General features: G+C 41.9%; 1 protein-coding gene, 1 long non-coding RNA gene and 4 other non-coding genes across 7 annotated transcripts; all 6 read right to left on the bottom strand.

Moving 5' to 3' along the window:
* Positions 1 to 1,819: 1,819 nt before the first annotated feature.
* On the bottom strand, positions 1,820 to 10,970 carry LOC149975941 (uncharacterized). 2 transcript variants are annotated; one of them, XR_016487933.1, is made up of 3 exons: positions 10,923 to 10,970; positions 10,477 to 10,694; positions 1,820 to 4,239 (listed from the first exon to the last, which is right to left on the bottom strand). It is a non-coding gene; the product is annotated as an uncharacterized LOC149975941 (long non-coding RNA). The 2 variants fall into 2 exon arrangements; XR_016487932.1 differs by lacking the exon at positions 10,923 to 10,970 and having other exon boundaries at positions 10,477 to 10,912.
* Positions 10,971 to 15,417: 4,447 nt separating this feature from the next.
* LOC110494133 (large ribosomal subunit protein uL10) lies at positions 15,418 to 19,654 on the bottom strand. The gene is made up of 7 exons (XM_021568901.3): positions 19,550 to 19,654; positions 18,368 to 18,543; positions 17,880 to 17,967; positions 17,290 to 17,436; positions 16,682 to 16,867; positions 16,094 to 16,234; positions 15,418 to 15,653 (listed from the first exon to the last, which is right to left on the bottom strand). Exons 1-7 carry the CDS (start codon positions 19,601 to 19,603, stop codon positions 15,498 to 15,500), a joined length of 948 nt encoding a protein of 315 aa, XP_021424576.1. The 5' UTR covers positions 19,604 to 19,654; the 3' UTR covers positions 15,418 to 15,497.
* On the bottom strand, positions 15,736 to 15,864 carry LOC118940664 (small nucleolar RNA SNORA63). Its single transcript, XR_005037250.1, has one exon. It is a non-coding gene; the product is annotated as a small nucleolar RNA SNORA63 (small nucleolar RNA).
* On the bottom strand, positions 16,309 to 16,437 carry LOC118940663 (small nucleolar RNA SNORA63). The gene has a single exon (XR_005037249.1). It is a non-coding gene; the product is annotated as a small nucleolar RNA SNORA63 (small nucleolar RNA).
* Positions 17,031 to 17,179, bottom strand: LOC118940659 (small nucleolar RNA SNORD15). Its single transcript, XR_005037245.1, has one exon. It is a non-coding gene; the product is annotated as a small nucleolar RNA SNORD15 (small nucleolar RNA).
* On the bottom strand, positions 18,041 to 18,169 carry LOC118940662 (small nucleolar RNA SNORA63). The gene has a single exon (XR_005037248.1). It is a non-coding gene; the product is annotated as a small nucleolar RNA SNORA63 (small nucleolar RNA).
* Positions 19,655 to 19,755: the final 101 nt, after the last annotated feature.

Raw genomic sequence — 19,755 nt, 5'->3', positions numbered from 1 at the left:
GGATCTGCAGAGAAGAATGTGAGAAACTCCCCAAATACAGGTGTGCCAAGCTTGCATACCCAAGAAGACTCAAGGCTTAATCACTGTCAAAGGGGCTTCAACAAAGTACTGAGTTAAGGGTCTGAATACTTATGTAAATGGAATATTTCAGGGTTTAAAAAAATATGAATTAGCAAAAATGTTTTTGCTTTGTCATTATGGGGTATTGTGTGTAGATTGATGAGGGGGAAAAAAACAATTTTAGAATAAGGCTGTAACATAACAAAATGTTGTAAAAGTCAATGGGTCTGAATACTTTCAGAAAGCGCTATATAAGCAAGCTGTATGTCAGAACGAAGACAGGAGGAGAAATGGAAGTGAGGTGCCTTTGGGTGAAAACAGAGTTGGGTGAAGGTCACCAGAAATGGTCTTGTGATAATTGTTTGTGTTTCTGTTGGTCAGAGGGAGCATGCGCTCAGCCTCAAACAAATGGGGACAAGAGATGTGAATTGTTTTGCTCTCAAGAAAAGGGTGCCATTGAAAGGAGTGATTACTGGGGTAGTTGTAAATGTGAAAGTTGACCAACTGAAGGGGAAGATTCCCGTGATGCTCGTTGTTTGGTGCGACACAGACACAGTGGCGTGAGTGGTGAAACAGAAGAGTCTTTGTCTGTTTTTTTGTTTGTTTTGATTTTGAGTCTTTGCCCGACAAAATGATGTTAGAATATATAAGTTATCCCGTATAAGCTTTTGTGCCGAATACATTATGGTGATTGTACAAAACGCAAGCAGAGTACTGTTACATGTAGGAGGGAGATTCCTAGGTGTGAGAAGTGTGCAGAAGGGCATGAGACAAAGGAATGTGTAGCATTGAGGGAAGAAGCACTATATATTAATTGTAGCGGTGCCCATGGGGCTGGGGATCAGAAATGTCTGGTGCGAGAGAGGCAGGTTGAGGTTACCAGGGTTAGAGTAGTGCAGAAGTTGTCATATGCTGAGGCAGTGAGGAAAGTAAAGGAAGATGGGTCAAGGTGATGGTATCCTGAGAGGAGTGGTGTGAGTAGTAGAACTGTACCAGTACAAGTTGGAGGTATCCTGAGAGGAGTGGTGTGAGTAGTAGAACTGTACCAGTACAGAGGGATAGGCCAACAAGGGATATGTTTCAGTAAGATTGGATTTTAGAAATGGTTATCAACTGTACAGCAGGGACGTAAGTCACAGTAAATTGAGGTTATGTTGGCAGCTGCAGAGTAGTATTTGGGTGTACGAGACTTGACGTCAGAGGAGTTACAGGGTGTGTTGAGTGGGGGTGTCCCGTCCTTTCAGGCTGTTGGCCTGAGGTAGGTCTAGATAGATTGAAATAGTGGAGTAGGGTGGTGGGTTTTTAATGAGTGTAGGGTTAGATGGTAGGGTATTTGAGGGCTGACTGCTCCTGGAGAAGATAGGGTGTGTTATGTGTTGTTTAAGCACGCACCGAACAGTGTGTTGGAAGCAGTGTTAGGGTTGTATAATAAGGTGTGGAGGACTGGGGTGATACCTGCCAGGTGGAAACGTGCGGTGTTGTTGCCATTTGTGAAACCTAGGCCTATCGCGCTGACTTCCAACGTGTAAGTTGATGGAAAAGATGGTAGTGAGTAGGATGATATATTTTGTGGAAGTTAGGGGTTTGATGAGTGTAGCACAGAGTGGTTTCAGGAGAGGGCGGTCTGCCATGGATGCCCTGGTGACAGTTAGTACAGAGATAGCCAAGGCCCTGTCAATAAAAGAGGTGATGAGTGTTGTGTATTTTGACATTGAGAAAGCTTATGATACCATGTGGAGGGAAGGGTTTTTGATAAAAATCAAATCAAATCAAATTTTATTGGTCACATACACATATTCAGCAGATGTTATTTAAAAAATATTTATATTTCACCTTTATTTAACCAGGTAGGCTAGTTCTCATTTACAACTGCGACCTGGCCAAGATAAAGCAAAGCAGTGCGACACAAACAACAGCAGAGTTACACATGGAATAAACAAACATACAGTCAATAACACAATAGAAAGAAAGTCTATATACAGTGTGTGCAAATGAGGTAAGATAAGGGAGGTAAAGGCAATAAATAGGCAATTTTTATTGCTGGTGTAGTGAACTGGTTAGTCTTCACTGACATTTTCAACTTCTCCCTGACCGAGTCTGTAATGCCTACAGTACCAGTCAAAGTTTGGACACACCTACTCATTCCAGGGTTCTTCTTTATTTTTTACTATTTTCTACATTGTAGAATAATAGTGAAAACATCAAAACTATGAAATAACATATATGGAATCATGTAGTAACCAAAAAAGTGTTAAACAAATCTAAATATATAGCCACCCTTTGCTTTGATGACAGCTTTGCACACTCTTGGCATTCTCTCAACCAGATTCATGAGGTAGTCACCTGGAATGCATTTCAATTAACAGGTGTGAATTGTGTCATGAATTTACTTTCATTCATCTGATGACTGTTATTTATTTCACCCACTAACTATGTTTAATTGTTACCCGATTAAATGTATAATTAATAAATAACTCAGTAGGATTTTGGGCACCACAGAATAAGTTGTTTAAAGAGTTACCATCTCCCGAATGAAACTCTATAAGGTCTTTACCTACAACATCCATAAAACAGTCAACATATTAATCATAACCTCTTATCATATCATCATTCTGAACAGTCGTAACCTTATTGGATCTGCAAAAACCCCAGCCTTGCTCATGATTCAGTACTACACAAATTAGTTGAATTATTTATTTACTAGCTAACTAAATAATAACACAGAATAAACATACACCCTTTACATGAGACAAAGGTCCCTAGTGAACTGACAAAATATGACTGCTTGTTTACCAAAAGAGGGAGGGGTACAGAGAAAGGGAAAGGGAGACACAACACTTGGATACACTTGGAAACTACTCTCACATAATCCCAATACTTGGCACATGAACCACCGCCCATTTAGAGTAAGAAATCATGAATGTATTGACGTGTGAATGCCTTCATTAATTGTTTATCTCTGTCGGAACCAAGCCTCCCTGGAAAAGGGTTTGGTTGGGTCTCCTCATGTGTAAGGCTGATTGTCCACAAGAGGTCTCAATGTCCTTCTTCTTAGTTGTCTGGTCTCCATTGGGTGTTCAGAACAGATACTTAGCTGTACCAGTGATTGTCTGAGAGGGGAGTTCTCCTCTCTACACCTCGGGTAGATAGTCAAAGTTCCAAACCACTTTACACGCACAGCTGCAGACTGCCGATGGCCTGGTCTGGTAGGTGAGTTAATTTTCTTCACCTCGTGTTGAGGTTCAAAGTTACAACCATTTCAGATGTGTAGCGACCGCTCCACGCTTTTCTGGTCTAATGTTAATTTCGTTACCAAGACTTTTTATGCACTCTGGCCAAAGGGGATGGCTCCATCCATCTGAAAAGCTCTCTAACCTCACTCAGAGCATGGCTACTTATTTATGCACAGTTTATAGGAGATAGATTCTCTTTTACCTCCTAAAATCACATTCCTGTTAACAAAAATACATTAATACATTTTTCATATTATATGCACAACGTATTGGATGGAAACTTGATAGATAGGAGGGATATACTTTCCAAGTTACAGTATTTCATCCATACAGTTTTTAATGACATCCCAAAATGAAAACCAATATTACATTTGTTTTCCATAGTTCCCTCTGACCATTTCCCATACTGTTCCGGTATTCACTCTTTGGATGTTAAGAGTTTCGGGTGGCAAAAGTATCTGGAGACATAGAACATTCCTTTAGTTGATCCTAAAGGGGGAGAAAGAGCCACCCCTTCTCCGTAATTTACGACAGGGTGTGGAGGTATCAACACCCCCACACAAGTTCCCTCCTCCCCTCTGTGGGCATCTGTGGGGGATGTTGTTATTGTCAACCATTGCCAAGCTGATATGACTCATGGTGATCCTCACAGGACAGTCATGACACTTGTTATAAGTTCGTGGAACTTTCTTTCCTTCTTAATGCGTTTCATCCTATCAGTTGTGTTGTGACAAGATAGGGGTGGTATACAGAAGATAGCCCTATTTGGTAAAAGACCAAATCCAGATTATGGTAAAAACAGCAAAGCATGAAGGTCAGTCAATGCGGAACATTTCAATAACTTTGAAAGTTTCTTCAAGTGCAGTCACAAAAATCATCAAGCGCTATGATGAAACTTGCTCTCATGAGGACCGACACAGGAAAGGAAGACCCAGAGTTACTTCTGCTGTAGAGGATAAGTTTATTAGAGTTACCAGGCTCATAAATTGCAGCCCAAATAAATGCTTCACAGAGTTCAAGTAACAGACATATCTCAACATCAACTGTTCAGAGGGGATCATGTGAATCAGGCCTTTGTTGTCTAATTGCTGCAAAGAAACCACTACTAAAGGACACTAATAATAATAAGAGACTTGCTTGGGCCAAGAAACACGGACAATGGACATTACACCGGTGGAAATCTGTCCTTTGGTCTGATCAGTCCACATTTGAGATTTTTGGTCCCAACCGCTGTGTCTTTGTGAGATGCAGAGTAGGTGAACGGATGATCACTGCATGTGTGGTTCCCAACGTGAAGCATGGAGGAGGAGGTGTGATGGTGTGGGGGTACTTTGCTGGTGACACTGTCAGTGATTTATTTAGAATTCAAGGCCCACTTAACCAGCATAGTTACCACAGCATTGGGCAGCGATATGCCATCCTATCTGGTTTGCGCTTAGTGAGACTGGTTGAGAGAATGTCAAGAGTGTGCAAAGGCAAAGGGTGGCTACTTTTAAGAATCTAAAATCTGAAATATATTTTGATTTGTTATATATGTGTTATATGTGTTATTTCATAGTTGATGTCTTCACTATTATTCTACAATGTAGAAAATAGTAAAAATAAAGAAAATCTCTTAAATGAGTAAGTGTGTCCAAACTTTTGACTGTTACTGTACATGTTTCAAGCAGACCACCATAGTCCCTGTGCCCAAGAAAGTGAAGGCAACCTGCCTAAATGACTACCGCACCATAGCACTCACGTCAGTAGCCATGAAGTGCTTTGAAAGGCTGGTCATGGCTCACATCAACCCCATCATCCCGGAAACCCTTGTTAGATTCTGGGTTAAACATGGAACATTGTTATACTAGAGAGATGATACATCAGGAGTAATACTATAGTATCTGAGGAGTGATAGAGACTGGTTTTTACATTAGAAATATCTGTAGGAGCCAGGTTGCTTTGGAACGTGCTGGGTAGAGGGGAGGCAATTAAGGGAGTTTCTATAGGTGACACGGGTGGAGAGTTTAGGATAAGACATCAAGGCGGTTGAGGTCAGGTCAGGTCACCTTAAGGGAGGAGTAACGGTTGATTATTACATCACTTTGTCTTCCTGTCGAACCATAACAGATGTCAGGGTTGGAGAGAAGGAGGAGTATATATACTTGTGTTGATGGGGACATGTTTTGTCTAATGCAGCTGTATTGATCCTCTGGGAAGAATTAAACTTGGTTAAGCTTTCATAATGTCCGTTGAGTTTTTACTCTGAGAATTAGAACCTAACACCCTAGACCCACTCCAATTCGCATACCGCCTCAACAGATCCACAGATGACACAATCTCAATCACACTCCACACTGCCCTTTCCCACCTGGACAAAAGGAACACCTATGTGAGAATGTTGTTCGTTGACTACAACTCAACGTTCAACACCATAGTGCCCACAAAGCTCATTACTATGCTAAGGATCCTGGGACTAAACGCCTCCCTCTGCAACTGGATCCTGGACTTCCTGACGGGCCGCCCCCAGGTGGTAAGGGTAGGCAACAACACATTTGCCACGCTGATCCTGAGGGGTGTGTGCTTAGTCCCCTCCTGTACTCCCTATTCACCCACGACTGCGTGGCCAAGCACGACTCCAACACCATCATTAAGTTTGCTGACAACACAACAGTGGTAGGCCTGATCACAGCCTATAGGGCAGTATGGTTCCAGGACAACAACCTCTCCCTCAATGTGAGCAAGACAAAAGAGCTGATCGTGGACTACAGGAAAAGGAGGGCCGAGCACGCCGCCATTCACATCGACGGGGCTGAAGTGGAGCAGGTTGAGAGCTTCAAGTTCCTTGGCGTCCACATCACCAACAAACTAACATGGTCCAAACACACCAAGACAGTTGTGAAGAGGGCACGACAACACCTTTCCCCCCTCAGGAGACTGAAAAGATTTGGCATGGATCTCCATATCCTCAAAAAGTTCTACAGCACCATCGAGAGCATCCTGACCGGTTGAATCACCGCCTGCTATGGCAACAGCTCGGCATCCAACCATAAGGCGCTACAGAGGGTAGTGGGTACGGCCCAGTACATCACTGGGGCAAAATTACTGCCATCAAGGACCTACAGTGGGGAGAACAAGTATTTGATACACTGCGGAGCCACTCCTTAGTTGCCCTGGCTGTGTGTTTTGGGTAGTTGTCATGCTGGAAGACCCAGCCACGACCCATCTTCAATGCTCTCTATTTTTGTCTCATCAGACCACATGATCTTTTCCCATTCCTCCTCTGGATCATCCAGATGGTCATTGGCAAACTTCAGATGGGCCTGGACATGCGCTGGCTTGAGCAGGGGGACCTTGCGTGCGCTGCAGGATTTCAATCCATGACGGCGTAGTGTGTTACGAATGGTTTTCTTTGAGACTGTGGTCCCAGCTCTCTTCAGGTCATTGACCGGGTCCTGCCGTGTAGTTCTGGGCTGATCCCTCACCTTCCTCATGATCATTGATGCCCCACGAGGTGAGATCTTGCATGGAGCCCCAGACCGAGGGTGATTGACCGTCATCTTGAACTTCTTTCATTTTCTAACAATTGAGCCAACAGTTGTTGCCTTCTCACCAAGCTGCTTGCCTATTGTCCTGTAGCCCATCCCAGCCGTGTGCAGGTCTACAATTTATCCCTGATGTCCTTACAGCTTTCTGGTCTTGGCCATTGTGGAGAGGTTGGAGTCTTTGATTGAGTGTTTGGACAAGTGTCTTTTATACAGGTAACGAGTTCAAACAGGTGCAGTTAATACAGGTAATGAGTGGAGAACAGGAGGGCTTCTTAATTAAAGAAAAACTAACAGGTCTGTGAGAGCCGGAATTCTTACTGGTTGGTAGGTGATCAAATACTTATGTCATGCAAAAAAATGCAAACTAATTACTTAAAAATCATACAATGTGATTTTCTGGATTTTTGTTTTGGATTCCGTGTCTCAAAGTTGAAGTGTACCTATGAAAAAAATTACAGACCTCTACATGCTTGTAAGTAGGAAAACCTGCAAAATCAGCAGTGTATCAAATACTTGTTCTCCCCACTGTATATACTAGGTGGTGTCCCAAAAAACTCCAGCCACCCAAGTCATAGACTCTCTCCAATGCGGCATGGCAAGCGGTACTGGAGCGCCAACATATGAACATATGAAAGCTGGTGGTTCCTTTTAACATGAGTCTTCAATATTCCCAGGTAAGAAGATTTAGGTTCTGGTTATTATAGGAATTATAGGACTATTTCTCTCTATACGATTTGTATTTCATATACCTTTGACTATTGGATGTTCTTATAGGCACTTTAGTATTGCCAGTGTAACAGTATAGCTTCCATCCCTCTCCTCGCCGCTACGTGGGCTCGAACCAGGAACATATCGACAACAGCCACCCTCGAAGCAGCGTTACCCATGCAGATCAAGGGGAACAACTACTCCAAGTCTCAGAGCGAGTGACATTTGAAACACTACTAGTGCGCACCCCCTGAAATGGTTAGCTAACTAGCTAACCATTTCACATCGGTTACACCAGCCTAATCTCGGGAGTTGATAGACTTGAAGTTATAAACAGCTCAATGCTTGAAGCATTGCGAAGAGCTGCTGGCAAAACGCACGAAAGTGCTGTTTGAATGAATGATTACCTGCTGGTGCCTACCATCGCTCAGTCAGACTGCTCTATCAAATCATAGACTTATTTCTAACATAATAACACACAGAAATACGAGCCTTAGGTCATTAATATGGTCGAATCCGGAAACTATCATTTTGAAAACAAAACGTTTATTATTTCAGTGAAATACGGAACCGTTCTGTATTTTATCTAACAGATGGCATCCCTAAGTCTAAATATTGCTGTTACATTGCACAACCTTCAATGTTATGTCATAATTACGTAAAATTCTGGCAAATTATTTTGCAATGAGCCAGGCAGCCCAAACTGTTGCATATACCCTGACTCTGCGTGCAATGAACGCAAGAGAAGTGACACAATTTCACCTGGTTAGTATTGCCTGCTAACCTTTCTTTTAGCTAAATATGCAGGTTTAAAAATATATACTTCTGTGTATTGATTTTAAGAAAGTCATTGATGTTTATGGTTAGGTACACGTTGGAGCAACGACAGTCCATTTTCGCGAATGCGCACTGCATCGATTATATGCAATGCAGGGCAGGACACGCTAGATAAACTAGTAATATCATCAACCATGTGTTATAACTAGTGATTATGATTGATTGATTGTTTTTTATAAGATAGGTTTAATGCTAGCTAGCAACTTACCTTGGCTTCTTACTGCATTCGCGTAACAAGCAGGCTCCTCGTGAGGCAGGTGGTTAGAGTGTTGGACTAGTTAACCGTAAGGTTGCAAGATTGAATCCCTGAGCTAACAAGGTAAAAATCTGTCGTTCTGCCCCTGAACAAGGCAGTTAACCCACCGTTCCTAGGCCGGCATTGAAAATAAGAATGTGTTCTTAACTGACTTGCCTCGTTAAATAAAGTTATTTTTTTAATAAAGAAATCAGCAAAATCGGCGTCCAAAAATACCGATTTCCGATTGTTATGAAAACATGAAATCGGCCCTAATTAATCGGCCATTGTGATTAATTGGTCGACCTCTACACTCAATTAGTATTTGGTAGCATTGCCTTTAAATTGTTTAACTTGGGTCAAACGTTCCGGGTAGCCTTCCACAAGCTTCCCACAATAAGTTGGGTAAATTTTGGCCATTCCTCCTGACAGAGCTGGTGTAACTGAGTCAGGTTTGTAGACCTCCTTGCTTGCACACACTTTTTCAGTTCTGCCCACAAATTGTTTATAGGATTGAGGTCAGGGCTTTGTGATAGCCACTCCAATACCTTGACTTTGTTGTCCTTAAGCCATTTTCCCACAACTTTGGAAGTATGCTGGGGGTCATTGTCCATTTGGAAGACCCATTTGCGACCAATCTTTAACTTCCTGACTGATGTCTTGAGATGTTGCTTCAATATATCCACATAATTTTCTTGCCTCATGATGCCATCTATTTTGTGAAGTGCACCAGTCCCTCATGCAGCAAAACACCCCCACAACATGATGCTGCTACCACCATGCTTCACAGTTGGGATGGTGTTCTTCGGATAGCAAGCCTCCCCCTTTTTCCTCAAACATAACGATGGTCATTATGGCCAATGAGTTCTATTTTTATTTCATCAGACCAGAGAACATTTCTCCAAAAAGTACGGTCTTTGTCCCCATGTGCAGTTGCAAACCGTAGTCTAACTTTTTTATGGCGGTTTTGGAGCAGTGGCTTCTTCCTTGCTGAGCGGCCTTTCAGGTTATGTTGACATTGGACTCGTTTTATCGAGGATATAGATACTTTTGTACCTGTTTCCTCTAGCATATTCACAAGGTCCTTTGCTGTTGTTCTAGGATTGATTTGCACTTTTCAGATGTCCTAAACGACTTGCCAAAACTATAGTTTGTTAACAAGACATTTGTGGAGTGGTTGAAAATCATTAAAACTATTTTTTCAACCACTTTTAAAATATATTATCCTTTATTACTTTCTAACCCTACCACCCCTCCCCTAATTTGAGTAAACTAGTGACCAACAACGCAACGCTTAGGTTTCTACTTCCAGCTTATACATACTATATACATTTATGGACACAATCGCTATATTTTGTTTGTTTTTACTCCAGTCCTTCCTCTTCCCTCAATCTCTCCCATCTATTTCTGATTTCCATACGGTTTGATTTGTATTTGCCATATCTTTCAAACTGTGCTCTTTCACAAAAGTTCTGAACCTATATATGTTTTACGGACACAGTATGTTTTACATTAGTTATCTTGTTGTTATTAGTTGTTATTAGTCCCAATCTTCAGCTCCATTCAACCCCTCCCATCTATCTCTTATCGCCGTCCATATTAGATTTTTATTTGCCAAATATTTTTCAACTGTCTTGTGATGTTTTGTGTGTAACTTTAGACCGTCCCCTCGCCCATACCCGGGCGCGAACCAGGGACATCAACAACAGTCACCCACGAAGCATCGTTACCCATCGCTCCACAAAAGCAGCGTCCCTGGCAGAGCAAGGGGAACTACTACTTCTATTTCTCAGAGCAAGTGACGTCACCGATTGAAACGCTATTAGCGCACGCACCACCGCTAACTAGCTAGCCGTTTCACATCCGTTACACTCACCCCCCTTTTGACCTCCTCCTTTTCCGCAGCAACCAGTGATCCGGGTCACGACACCAGTGTAGCAGATGTATATGTACTCTCCATGGGTTGTGTTTTCTCAAAATAAATCACTTCGGCCAGTGGTCCCAGTTGAGCATAATTTATTTCTGCTGTTGTTAAATGGGAAACGGTGCAGTTGTGCACGGCTTAACGGTATTGATGGCTGTCGATGGCAAAATCTGTTGCATGAAGACATCTGTGTTAGCAGTGGCTTATGTGACCATTACATCGGTGTATGCTAGCTAACACACTTATTTACAGCAATCATATGCCAAAGCACATCCCAGAAAGCCCCTCAATCCCTAACAGGTACCATATACCCACACATGTATAAATCAGTAACGTACAGCAAACTTGTACACATTGTAAAATAGAAAATAGAAAACAGTATTCAGAACGTGACCTACCCCTTGCATCACATTTTCATACTGGGAAGACCTGACGTTCGCGATCTCCCCCTATCTGAAAGCGAGGCCAATCACAACACACCTTATTGTCATCGGAGTTGAACTAACCAATAAGAATGCTTGAACATTAAATACACATTTCTTTAGAGGCAAGTGGAAACATAACCAACTCTGTTACATTCGCACAAGTTCTGAACCTTTCTATTGTAATTTTTTCTACAGATTGTAAATTGAAAATACATTTTTTTTTGCTAAAAGTATTATTATATTATTGATCGATTGACTATGACTTTTCAGATTACCCAGTAGTGCTATCTGCAGAGTTAGTTCCATGAAAACATTGCAATTCTTCAGCCATTCCTGGACCTGTGACCAAAAACACATGCCACATATGGACAGTACCAAAACAAATTATCTAATGATTCTGTCTCTTCATAGCAAAATCTGCAGAGCTGGGAAGGTTGTATCCCCCATATAAATAACATTATATTGTTTGCAATAATATAAATAGAAATATTCAAAGTTTTGAGTCCGGTGTCGTTTTACGTATCAGTTCATAAACCATGTGCAACCTACCTCGGTGTAAAGATCACCAAAAATCTTAAGGTTGTGAATGATCATAATATGAATCCTGCAAGTGAAGCTATCAAAAATAAATGATCCTCGTGGTTAGGGAGGGATTTAAGTCTTCAAGGGAGGGTGCTTTTATCTAAAACTGAGGGGATGCATTGACATTCCCAAATCCACTTGCTGTACCTTAGATGTCTTAAGTCTTCAGTCTCTTTGATCAGATATCAAAAGTCAACTGGGTTAAAAGGTACTTTAAAAATCCTAATAGTTTCTGGAATATTATTCCTCATTTTGCTTTTCAGAAGCTCAGAGGGATAAATTTTTTTTACGACAATGTCCCTATATAAACTTCCTGTGAAATTGGCGGCTTTTCACAAGCAGACTTTAATGTGCTGGGCTTTGCTGTATAAACACAACTTTTCTGAAAAGTCTTTTCACCTCATAAATGTTATATATGGAATAATGGGTAGATATAACATAGAAACAATAAGTAATTTTTACCGTAACTAGTTCTCGAAAAACATTCTCATTGACAACCAATTAGTTAGTATTTGTGAGAATCAATTTAGAGAGAGAGAATGTATGGAAAGATACAACTTTGAGGTTTCAAGCAAGGAATATGACACTGCTATGAAAGCTATACCTAGTGGGATTAAAAACTTTACTTCAGAATAATGCATAGTTTGGAATATCTCCTATTGTAAGCGATATCCAGGTGAATGGCATAGGTTTATATTTTCTACATAGATTATATTCCTGCTATATTTTGTTGGGTTTCATCGTTTGATGTAAACTGCCGCTGTGCTTGGCTACTAGAAACTGAGTCTATGAGTCAACCCTTATTTTGTAATTGTTTACATAGTGAGGTGTTCTGGACTGATGTGAAACTATATATCGGCAACTAAATGTATACAACCATTGAAATATCTAAGTTTGACATATTATTTTACTACACTGATTCCACAATCGAATGTCAATATATCATACATCTCTTTATTTTTTTACACAAATCAAAATTTATGAAGAAAAATACAATTAAATGTTGTTTTTTAAGTGATTTGGAAAACTATTTAGAATCCTTAAAACATACAAAACAAAATCTCAAAAAAATGTATTCGCTACATGTCTGTATTTGATATGTGCATTTGTATTATTAGTATTTTTATTTTTTCTCTTCCTTATTTCTTTGGGTAATAGGATAGGGGACACTTGTTTGTGGAGATGGTGCTGTTAATGGGATTGGAGAAGATGGGAGTGGTGGTAAGCATTTGCTTACCATGGAGGGGGATGCTAGTAGTAAGGGGAGGCTATTTTATCGCATGCACCGGTCAGTAGAGGAAGAGGTGGAGAATATGGGATGTAGGAGAGATGAAGTTGTGTGGAGTAGATTACGGTTTGGGCGCACAGGTTTGAATGCCACATTGTGGATTATAGGGAGACATGAAACAGGTCTGTATGATGAGTGTTTCGTGGAGGAAATGGTGGCGCATGTGTTGATATTTTGTAAACTGTATGACGTAGATAGGGAGAGATTGTGTGAAAGGGTTAGAGAGGCTGGACAGGGTTGGGGTTTGGGTGGTGTAGTGGGGGGAGGAAAGAGTAGGGAAGTGGTGTCGAGGGCTCTATTTCACTTTCTTAGAGGATCAGGACTAATGAAGAGAATTGAATGTATTTAGGCCATGCAGTACTCAATCCAGTACAGTAGGTGGCGGTGAATGCACCTTAAAAGTTGGATGCGATCCGCCAACTCATTCTCAAAGAAGAAGAAATGGAGTAAGTTTTTCATGTTGGATATACCATACCTAATTGCCTGTACATTGTGTTGCAGCAAAAGTGGGGTCCATTCTACCTAGGATCACTTTCCAAATCTAGTTTATACCCCCAAGGCCGTCATTGATATCGTGTCCCTTTAAGAACAGGAAATCAGCTTAAATCCAATCATTTTTTCCCCGTCATATTAGAGGGATAATTTATATTTTATACAAATACATGTGCTACAACAGAGCACTTTGGCAGTTTAGAATAAAACCGAATTGCTGTGCAGTTTCCATAAGATGTAAAAAAAAAAATACATGAATAAAAAAGAAACACAATCCACTTTTCTTCCATAAATTTGTGCACATCTCACAAGTATATGATATATTTTCACAACTCTCAGCACAGAGATCTAAACAGATCGTAAAAATGGCCCATGTTTCAATTAAGTACAACAAACAAAGTCACAGTCACACATCCTATGTATACTGTATAAGGATCATGAAACTCTAAGACGGACATATTTCTCAAAATGCTCACAACCTGCCATTGGATACAAATTATACTTTTATTGGTTTGTCAAAAAAGAACTGCAAGCTAGTCAAATACTGTATAGAAAATATTTACCATCTACTTCGATTTATATTGGACACTCCAAATAGAATAGTTTAGAAATGTGTATATGTTAAATGTTAGTTAAAATTACTAAACTATGAGCCCATCGTCCATTTTCTTATGTAGCCCTATTGGGGACTAAAAATGTTGAAATGGTATTTCACAGAAAATGTCATTTGCATGAATGGCTCAAGGGTGAAAGATGTGTTCAACTCCAATGAATGCACAACAAATGTTCTGAACATAAGATGGGGACATTACAAGTGTTAGTTGTGTTTTACATCTGAAAAATGTGTTAAAGTGAGTAAAAAAACATTTAATTGAACTGCCCCATCTAGTGTCCTTTTCAAAGCATAGCTAATGATTTAATTGAGTTTACACCCTCAACTGCTGTGTGTCCCACAAAGTCTGAAGTCAGCTGAAATGCAATAAACTTTGCATATTGAACTCAGAATATATATTTTGCTTGTGATGTAACATGTTAGATACCTGCAAGGACTACATCATTCACCTATGAATATAGCCTAGTGCAGTTTCTACTCTATAAATTTATATTTGGTCATTGTTTCCTTTCACAAAAATGCGTATTTTTTAGCAAATTTTGGTTTGTTTCCAATGATAAAACATTGCTTCCACACATGACTTAAACATGTTTGACTTTCTCAGGTGCTTAACCGTTTTTGAGACGCATACTAAAACACAACGGAAATCTGTTTTGACGACGCCTAACAGACTGACATGCCCGTCTAATTAGTTAGATTATCATGGTCATGTCAGCTGGTCCTTTTGTGGCAGGGCTGAAATGCAGTGGAAATGTTTTTTTTGGGATTCAGTTAATTTGCATTGCAAAGATGGACTTTGCAATTAATTGTAATTCATCTGATCACTCATAACATTCTGGAGTATATGCAAATTGCCATCATACAAACAAGAGGCAGCAAACTTCGTGAAAATTAATATGCCCCAGTCAACTTTTGGCCACAACTGTAGGCTAGAACACACCCGTAGATTAAAACTGGTTTCAACTAACCTAGTTTGGAAGAAAATAGACTTGGACATCACACGTGCACTAGGTGCAGCGACGACATCCAAAAACATGGCAGACATTGGATGTTCCTCTGCATTATCATTACCTCAGTGAAAACAATGTCCTGAGACAAATTGGCTTTTTAGCAATTTCCAGTTTTAAACACCTGACTCAATTTGGCATGATGTTCTGCTATATACATATCCATTGAAAGCAGTGTTTGGGGAAAAACATTACATAAAATCGATGTAAACAAGCTGCGTTTAAAAATGTATTTCTTTCCTCTGGGCCTGGGGGTGAGACGGATGCAGCTCGAGTTCCACCCTCAACATAAATCAGTTAACTGGTGAGTGAACAGCCTGCAGCACTCGGCAGCTAGTTCGCAACTACAGGTTTTTACAATACATGGTGTCAGACTTAAACGTGTCAAGAACCTTCTCACCCAGGTGTGCAAGCCACACCAATCAGGTTGTGGCCCAAGAACCTGACTTTACATTTAGCAACATTGGTAAAACACACAAACATTAATTCATTTTCTAGATTTTATTTAAAATTCAATGATCTTCTTGAATTCGGTCAGCAACCATAGGAGTGGAGTTTACTGCCATCTAATCAAACAGGCCAAAGCCCATGTCGTCGTCCGAGCCCTCCTCAGACTCCTCCTTGGCCTCTTCTTTAGCAGCGGCTGGGGCAGCAGCAGTCACTGCAGCAGCCACAGGAGCAGCTACAGCAAAGGCAGTGGGGTCAGCTAGGTAGGCCTTCACCTGGGAGTAAAAGGGGGGTAAGAGAAGCAATGTGAACTAAAATGTAGAAAGCTATGGATAAAACATGCCGATGGGCAACCTAGTGTCTGAGACCAAGCGTCCCTGCCAGCCGTGGGATGCAGACAGACAGGGATAGTAGGAAACGAGTTAATGTGTGCAGGGGGAACGACAGAGTAGCACTTAACAAGCTGCACTGTAACTTATCCTGCAGCTGGGACTCAAAACGGTGGTACCTACTCCCCATGTAAATGTTAGAGCAAAGGATTTGATAGGCATAAGCGATGGTGAACATTCCTTAGCCTGGAGGGCAAGGTGGAGCTACAACCATATTACGTATACAATTATTTCAGCCCTACAGCAACTGTTTGTGGACTGGGCCAGTATTCGGCCAGTCATCCGTTTCAATACCATGTGGTCCAAATGTGGGTGGGACGACATACCTTGTCTGCCAGGGGGAAGGAGTAGTCAGTCTCCACGGCGACTGCCAGGACCCTCTTGTATCCGTTGATGATGGTGTGAGGGACAGAGGCCAGAGTGGGGTATCCGATCTCCAGACACACACTGGCTATGTTACGAACACCCTGAAAGAAACAAAGTTGTCAGGTATGACAGCAACTTACAGCACGTCACCCAAGTCTGTTGAACACATTAAGATTTGTTTGAGACCAAGCGTCCCTGCCAGCCGTGGGATGCAGACCGACAGGCATAGTAGGAAACTAGTTGATGTGTGCAGGGGGAACGACAGAGTAGCACTGAACAAGCTGCACTGTAACTTATCCTGCTACCTCAGACAAAAGGGAAAAAAATGGCCTGAAATTCACACCTATTACATTCCTCTTCCAATGGTTGTTACTCGTTTTTAGAACTTTAGATATGACGGAAGACTATGGAGGAAGGGGAACCAATGACAACATAATAGGACACAGCGCTACACTTCAGTCCATTTACTACCCAAGGCACCAATACAACGGGGTTTGGATTATGGACCCAAAGTAGCTTTACAAGGCACTGTGTAGATGCTTCCTCACCTCCAGGAACCTGGCGTGCAGAGCATCCTCAGTAATGTCGAGCACCTCAGGGCTGTAGACACTACCGTTGTCATACACCTGCTGGATGAGCAGACCGAAGGAGAAGGGAGAGATGTTCAACATGTTGAGGAGCGTGGCCTCGCTGGCTCCCACCTTGTCTCCAGGCTTGATGAGCATCACGTCACTCTGTAGGGAGAAATGAAGCAATCAGACACTTAGTCAACAAGTGTTTCATTTTCAGAAACCATTTGTTTTCTAGAGAATAAATTATATACATATCCTACAGAACAGGACACAGGTCATTACACCCACACAAACCTAGCAACAATTTATCAAATCAAGAAGAAACCCTTCTCAGACAAATGCCTCGATGTCTTCAAGTGAAAAGACACACTGCTCTGGGGACTTGAAACCAAAGACACAGAACGTGACCCTGACCCAGTGACCCCAGAGACAGATCGTGTCCAATTCCGACTCGTCATCGTCTCATCACTGAAGAATCTCTTTTGATGACTGAACACAACCATCCCACTAGTTTATAGTAGAGCCCATTAAGCATAGACTGGCTGAGATACTGCCTGAGGACTATGACTACAGTTGCCACTCACCAATATTTCAATAGTTCCTCTGGAGATCTTGGTGGTGATGCCCAGGGCCTGGAAGAAGGAAGTCTTCTCAGGACCCAGCCCAGTGTTCTGGGCTGGCACAGTCACGTCACAGGGGGCAATAGCGCCGGCACGGGCAGCAGCTGGCACCTGAGGGGCAGAGGGTCAGAGGTCAATGAACAATCAAGCCATGGCTTCAAAAATAAATAAATATGCAACGTCCATGGATGCATGCCAAATGACAGCCTACGAGACTGAGCAAAATCCACAGGACAGTGTCCGAGACCAATGGTCCCCGTCAGCCGTAGGATGCAGACAGACAGGGATAGTAGGAATCTAGTTGATATGTGCAGGGGGAACGACAGAGCAGCACTTAACAAGCTGCACTGTAACTAATCCTGCATCGCCATATCTTGAAGCATAATCCAAAATCTGGATCTGCTACATTGTATGACTAAATAACATCGTATTTGGTCCAAATGGCACCCTGCCCTATATAATGCCCCGTTCAAAAGTAGTACGCTACAAGAGTGCCACTTGGGACAAACCTTGACAATTCCCTGCTAGACCAGAGCATCCAACACTGCAGTCACCTTGTTGGCCAGCAACATGTCCCTGATCTCAGCAAGGTCCTCCTTGGTGAAGACAAAGCCCACATTTCCTTTGATGTGAGGCAGCAACCTGTGAAGACGGCAACACTTAACATCTCAATCCATCACCAACGGATACATGATTAGCAAGACTGAGAACACACTTGTCTGAGACCAAGCGTCCCTGCCAGCTGTGGGATGCAGACAGACAGGGATAGTAGGAGACAGGTTTCTGTGTGCAGGGGGAACGACAGCGCAGTACTGAACACGCAGCGCTGTAACTTATCCTGCTTTATAAATAGCCAATCCATGGGCTCGATAGCTGCATTTAAGCCTTTGATAACTGGGTCGTGCACACAGCAGCAAAAGTTTGCAACCCATATTGTTACCACGCTCATCTTATTGGCCAACTTCAGGCTGTCCCTTTGACTTCCTAGTGAATGTGACCATGGTCAGCCTCTTAGGCCAAAAGGTTTTTGCTGTGAACTTACTTCTCCAGGGCGGGGTTGTTCTCCAGGTGGCCGCGGATGGCTTTGCGCATCATGGTGTTTTTACCCATGAGCACCACAGCCTTCCCACGCAAGGACAGACGGATGGCCTGCATCTGCTTGGAGCCCACATTGTCGGCGCCGACAATGAAACATTTGGGATAGTCATCCAGCAATTGCTGCAAAAAGAAAAGTAAAAGTAAGACCAACAACTTCTACACTTCACTGCTCGAGGAAATGTTATCCCATGGTAGTGGGTTTACAAGACTGCAAAAGCTTTATTCAGTTGGCTACAACGTCTGTACAAAAGTGTCTGAGACCATGCGTCCCCGTCAGCCGTGGGATGGAGGCAGACCGGGATAGCGAGGAGACAGGTTTCTGTGTGCAGGGGGAACGACAGAGCAGTACTGAACAAAATGCACTGTAACTTATCCTGCATTGTACATGGTCAATCAAACAAGTTTATTATGGAATGCCGTTTGGGTCTATGCGTGTCCAAAAATAATGTCAAATAAGCTTTTAGTTTGACACATCAAACAGTTATATTGTACTGTGTGTTGGACCACAGCTTCTGGGGTAGCTAGTTTTCGCTTGGGCAGAGGACTGAAATCCCTTCCCCAGTCAGCCTATTGTGTGTATTGACATTCATATTGCACTGCTTTAGGTAAGGATAGGGATCAAGAAATGGTGCATCAGTCTACTCAATAACCAAGACATGCCCCCTCCCCCCCAACATCCTCAGTTAAAAGCCTCCAAAACATCTGCGCAGTATTGTTTTCACTCTGGAATAGTGTTCGACAAAGAGCAAATAAATACTATCTTATAAATTGTGGCTATTTTAGATGACACCTAGCTGTATAGTTAGCTAGTTAAAACAATAGCTACTGAAAGATGCAATTTCACTATGTTTTTGGAGAAAACATTGTTGGCATCCATAAGCCAGCACTGTAGATGCGTGAGACAATTGCATCATAGCATACGTATCGACTAATCGTTGTGACATAGGAAATACGACTAAATGTAATCAATGTGTAATAGTTCCGTAAAATTATTTGACGTGCAGTCATACAGGTCCTGATTGGTCAACAAGCTTATTTGAGTGCCTTTGACAAGCAAAGACCCGAACGGCGTTCCATAGTTTACACACTTTCGTGCATCAAAAGTTGTCAAGTTATTTCAACGTACGATGATTTTCATAAAATAGTTGGACTTCCACGTGGTCCTGTCTTCCCTCGGCATCTTTGCAGTGCTTCGAAGGATCGCTTAAACAGCTGGTTTAAAGACAAGATATTCTATGGAAAATAAAACTATGTTAGACAGGTAGCAGGTCCACAACGTCAAGTTACAATCACAGTACGCGACAAACTTGCTAATAGCCATCTTGATAAACT

The sequence above is a fragment of the Oncorhynchus mykiss genome, chromosome 17, assembly GCF_057628025.1.
Source record: "Oncorhynchus mykiss isolate SJ-2025 chromosome 17, ASM5762802v1, whole genome shotgun sequence".
In the NCBI taxonomy this organism is placed as follows: Eukaryota; Metazoa; Chordata; class Actinopteri; order Salmoniformes; family Salmonidae; genus Oncorhynchus; species Oncorhynchus mykiss.
The sequence above is the reverse complement of the archived record's forward strand: the minus strand, read 5'-3'. Positions and strand labels throughout refer to the sequence as shown.

Coding starts and splice junctions, on each gene's coding strand:
- LOC110494133 (XM_021568901.3), bottom strand. CDS start 19,603: ATGCCGAGGGAAGACAGGACCACGTGGAAGTCCAACTATTTTATGAAA. Junction 18,544..19,549: donor ACTATTTTATGAAAATCATC/GTACGTTGAAAT, acceptor TTCTTTTTGCAG/CAATTGCTGGATGACTATCC. Junction 17,968..18,367: donor AACAACCCCGCCCTGGAGAA/GTAAGTTCACAG, acceptor CCGTCTTCACAG/GTTGCTGCCTCACATCAAAG.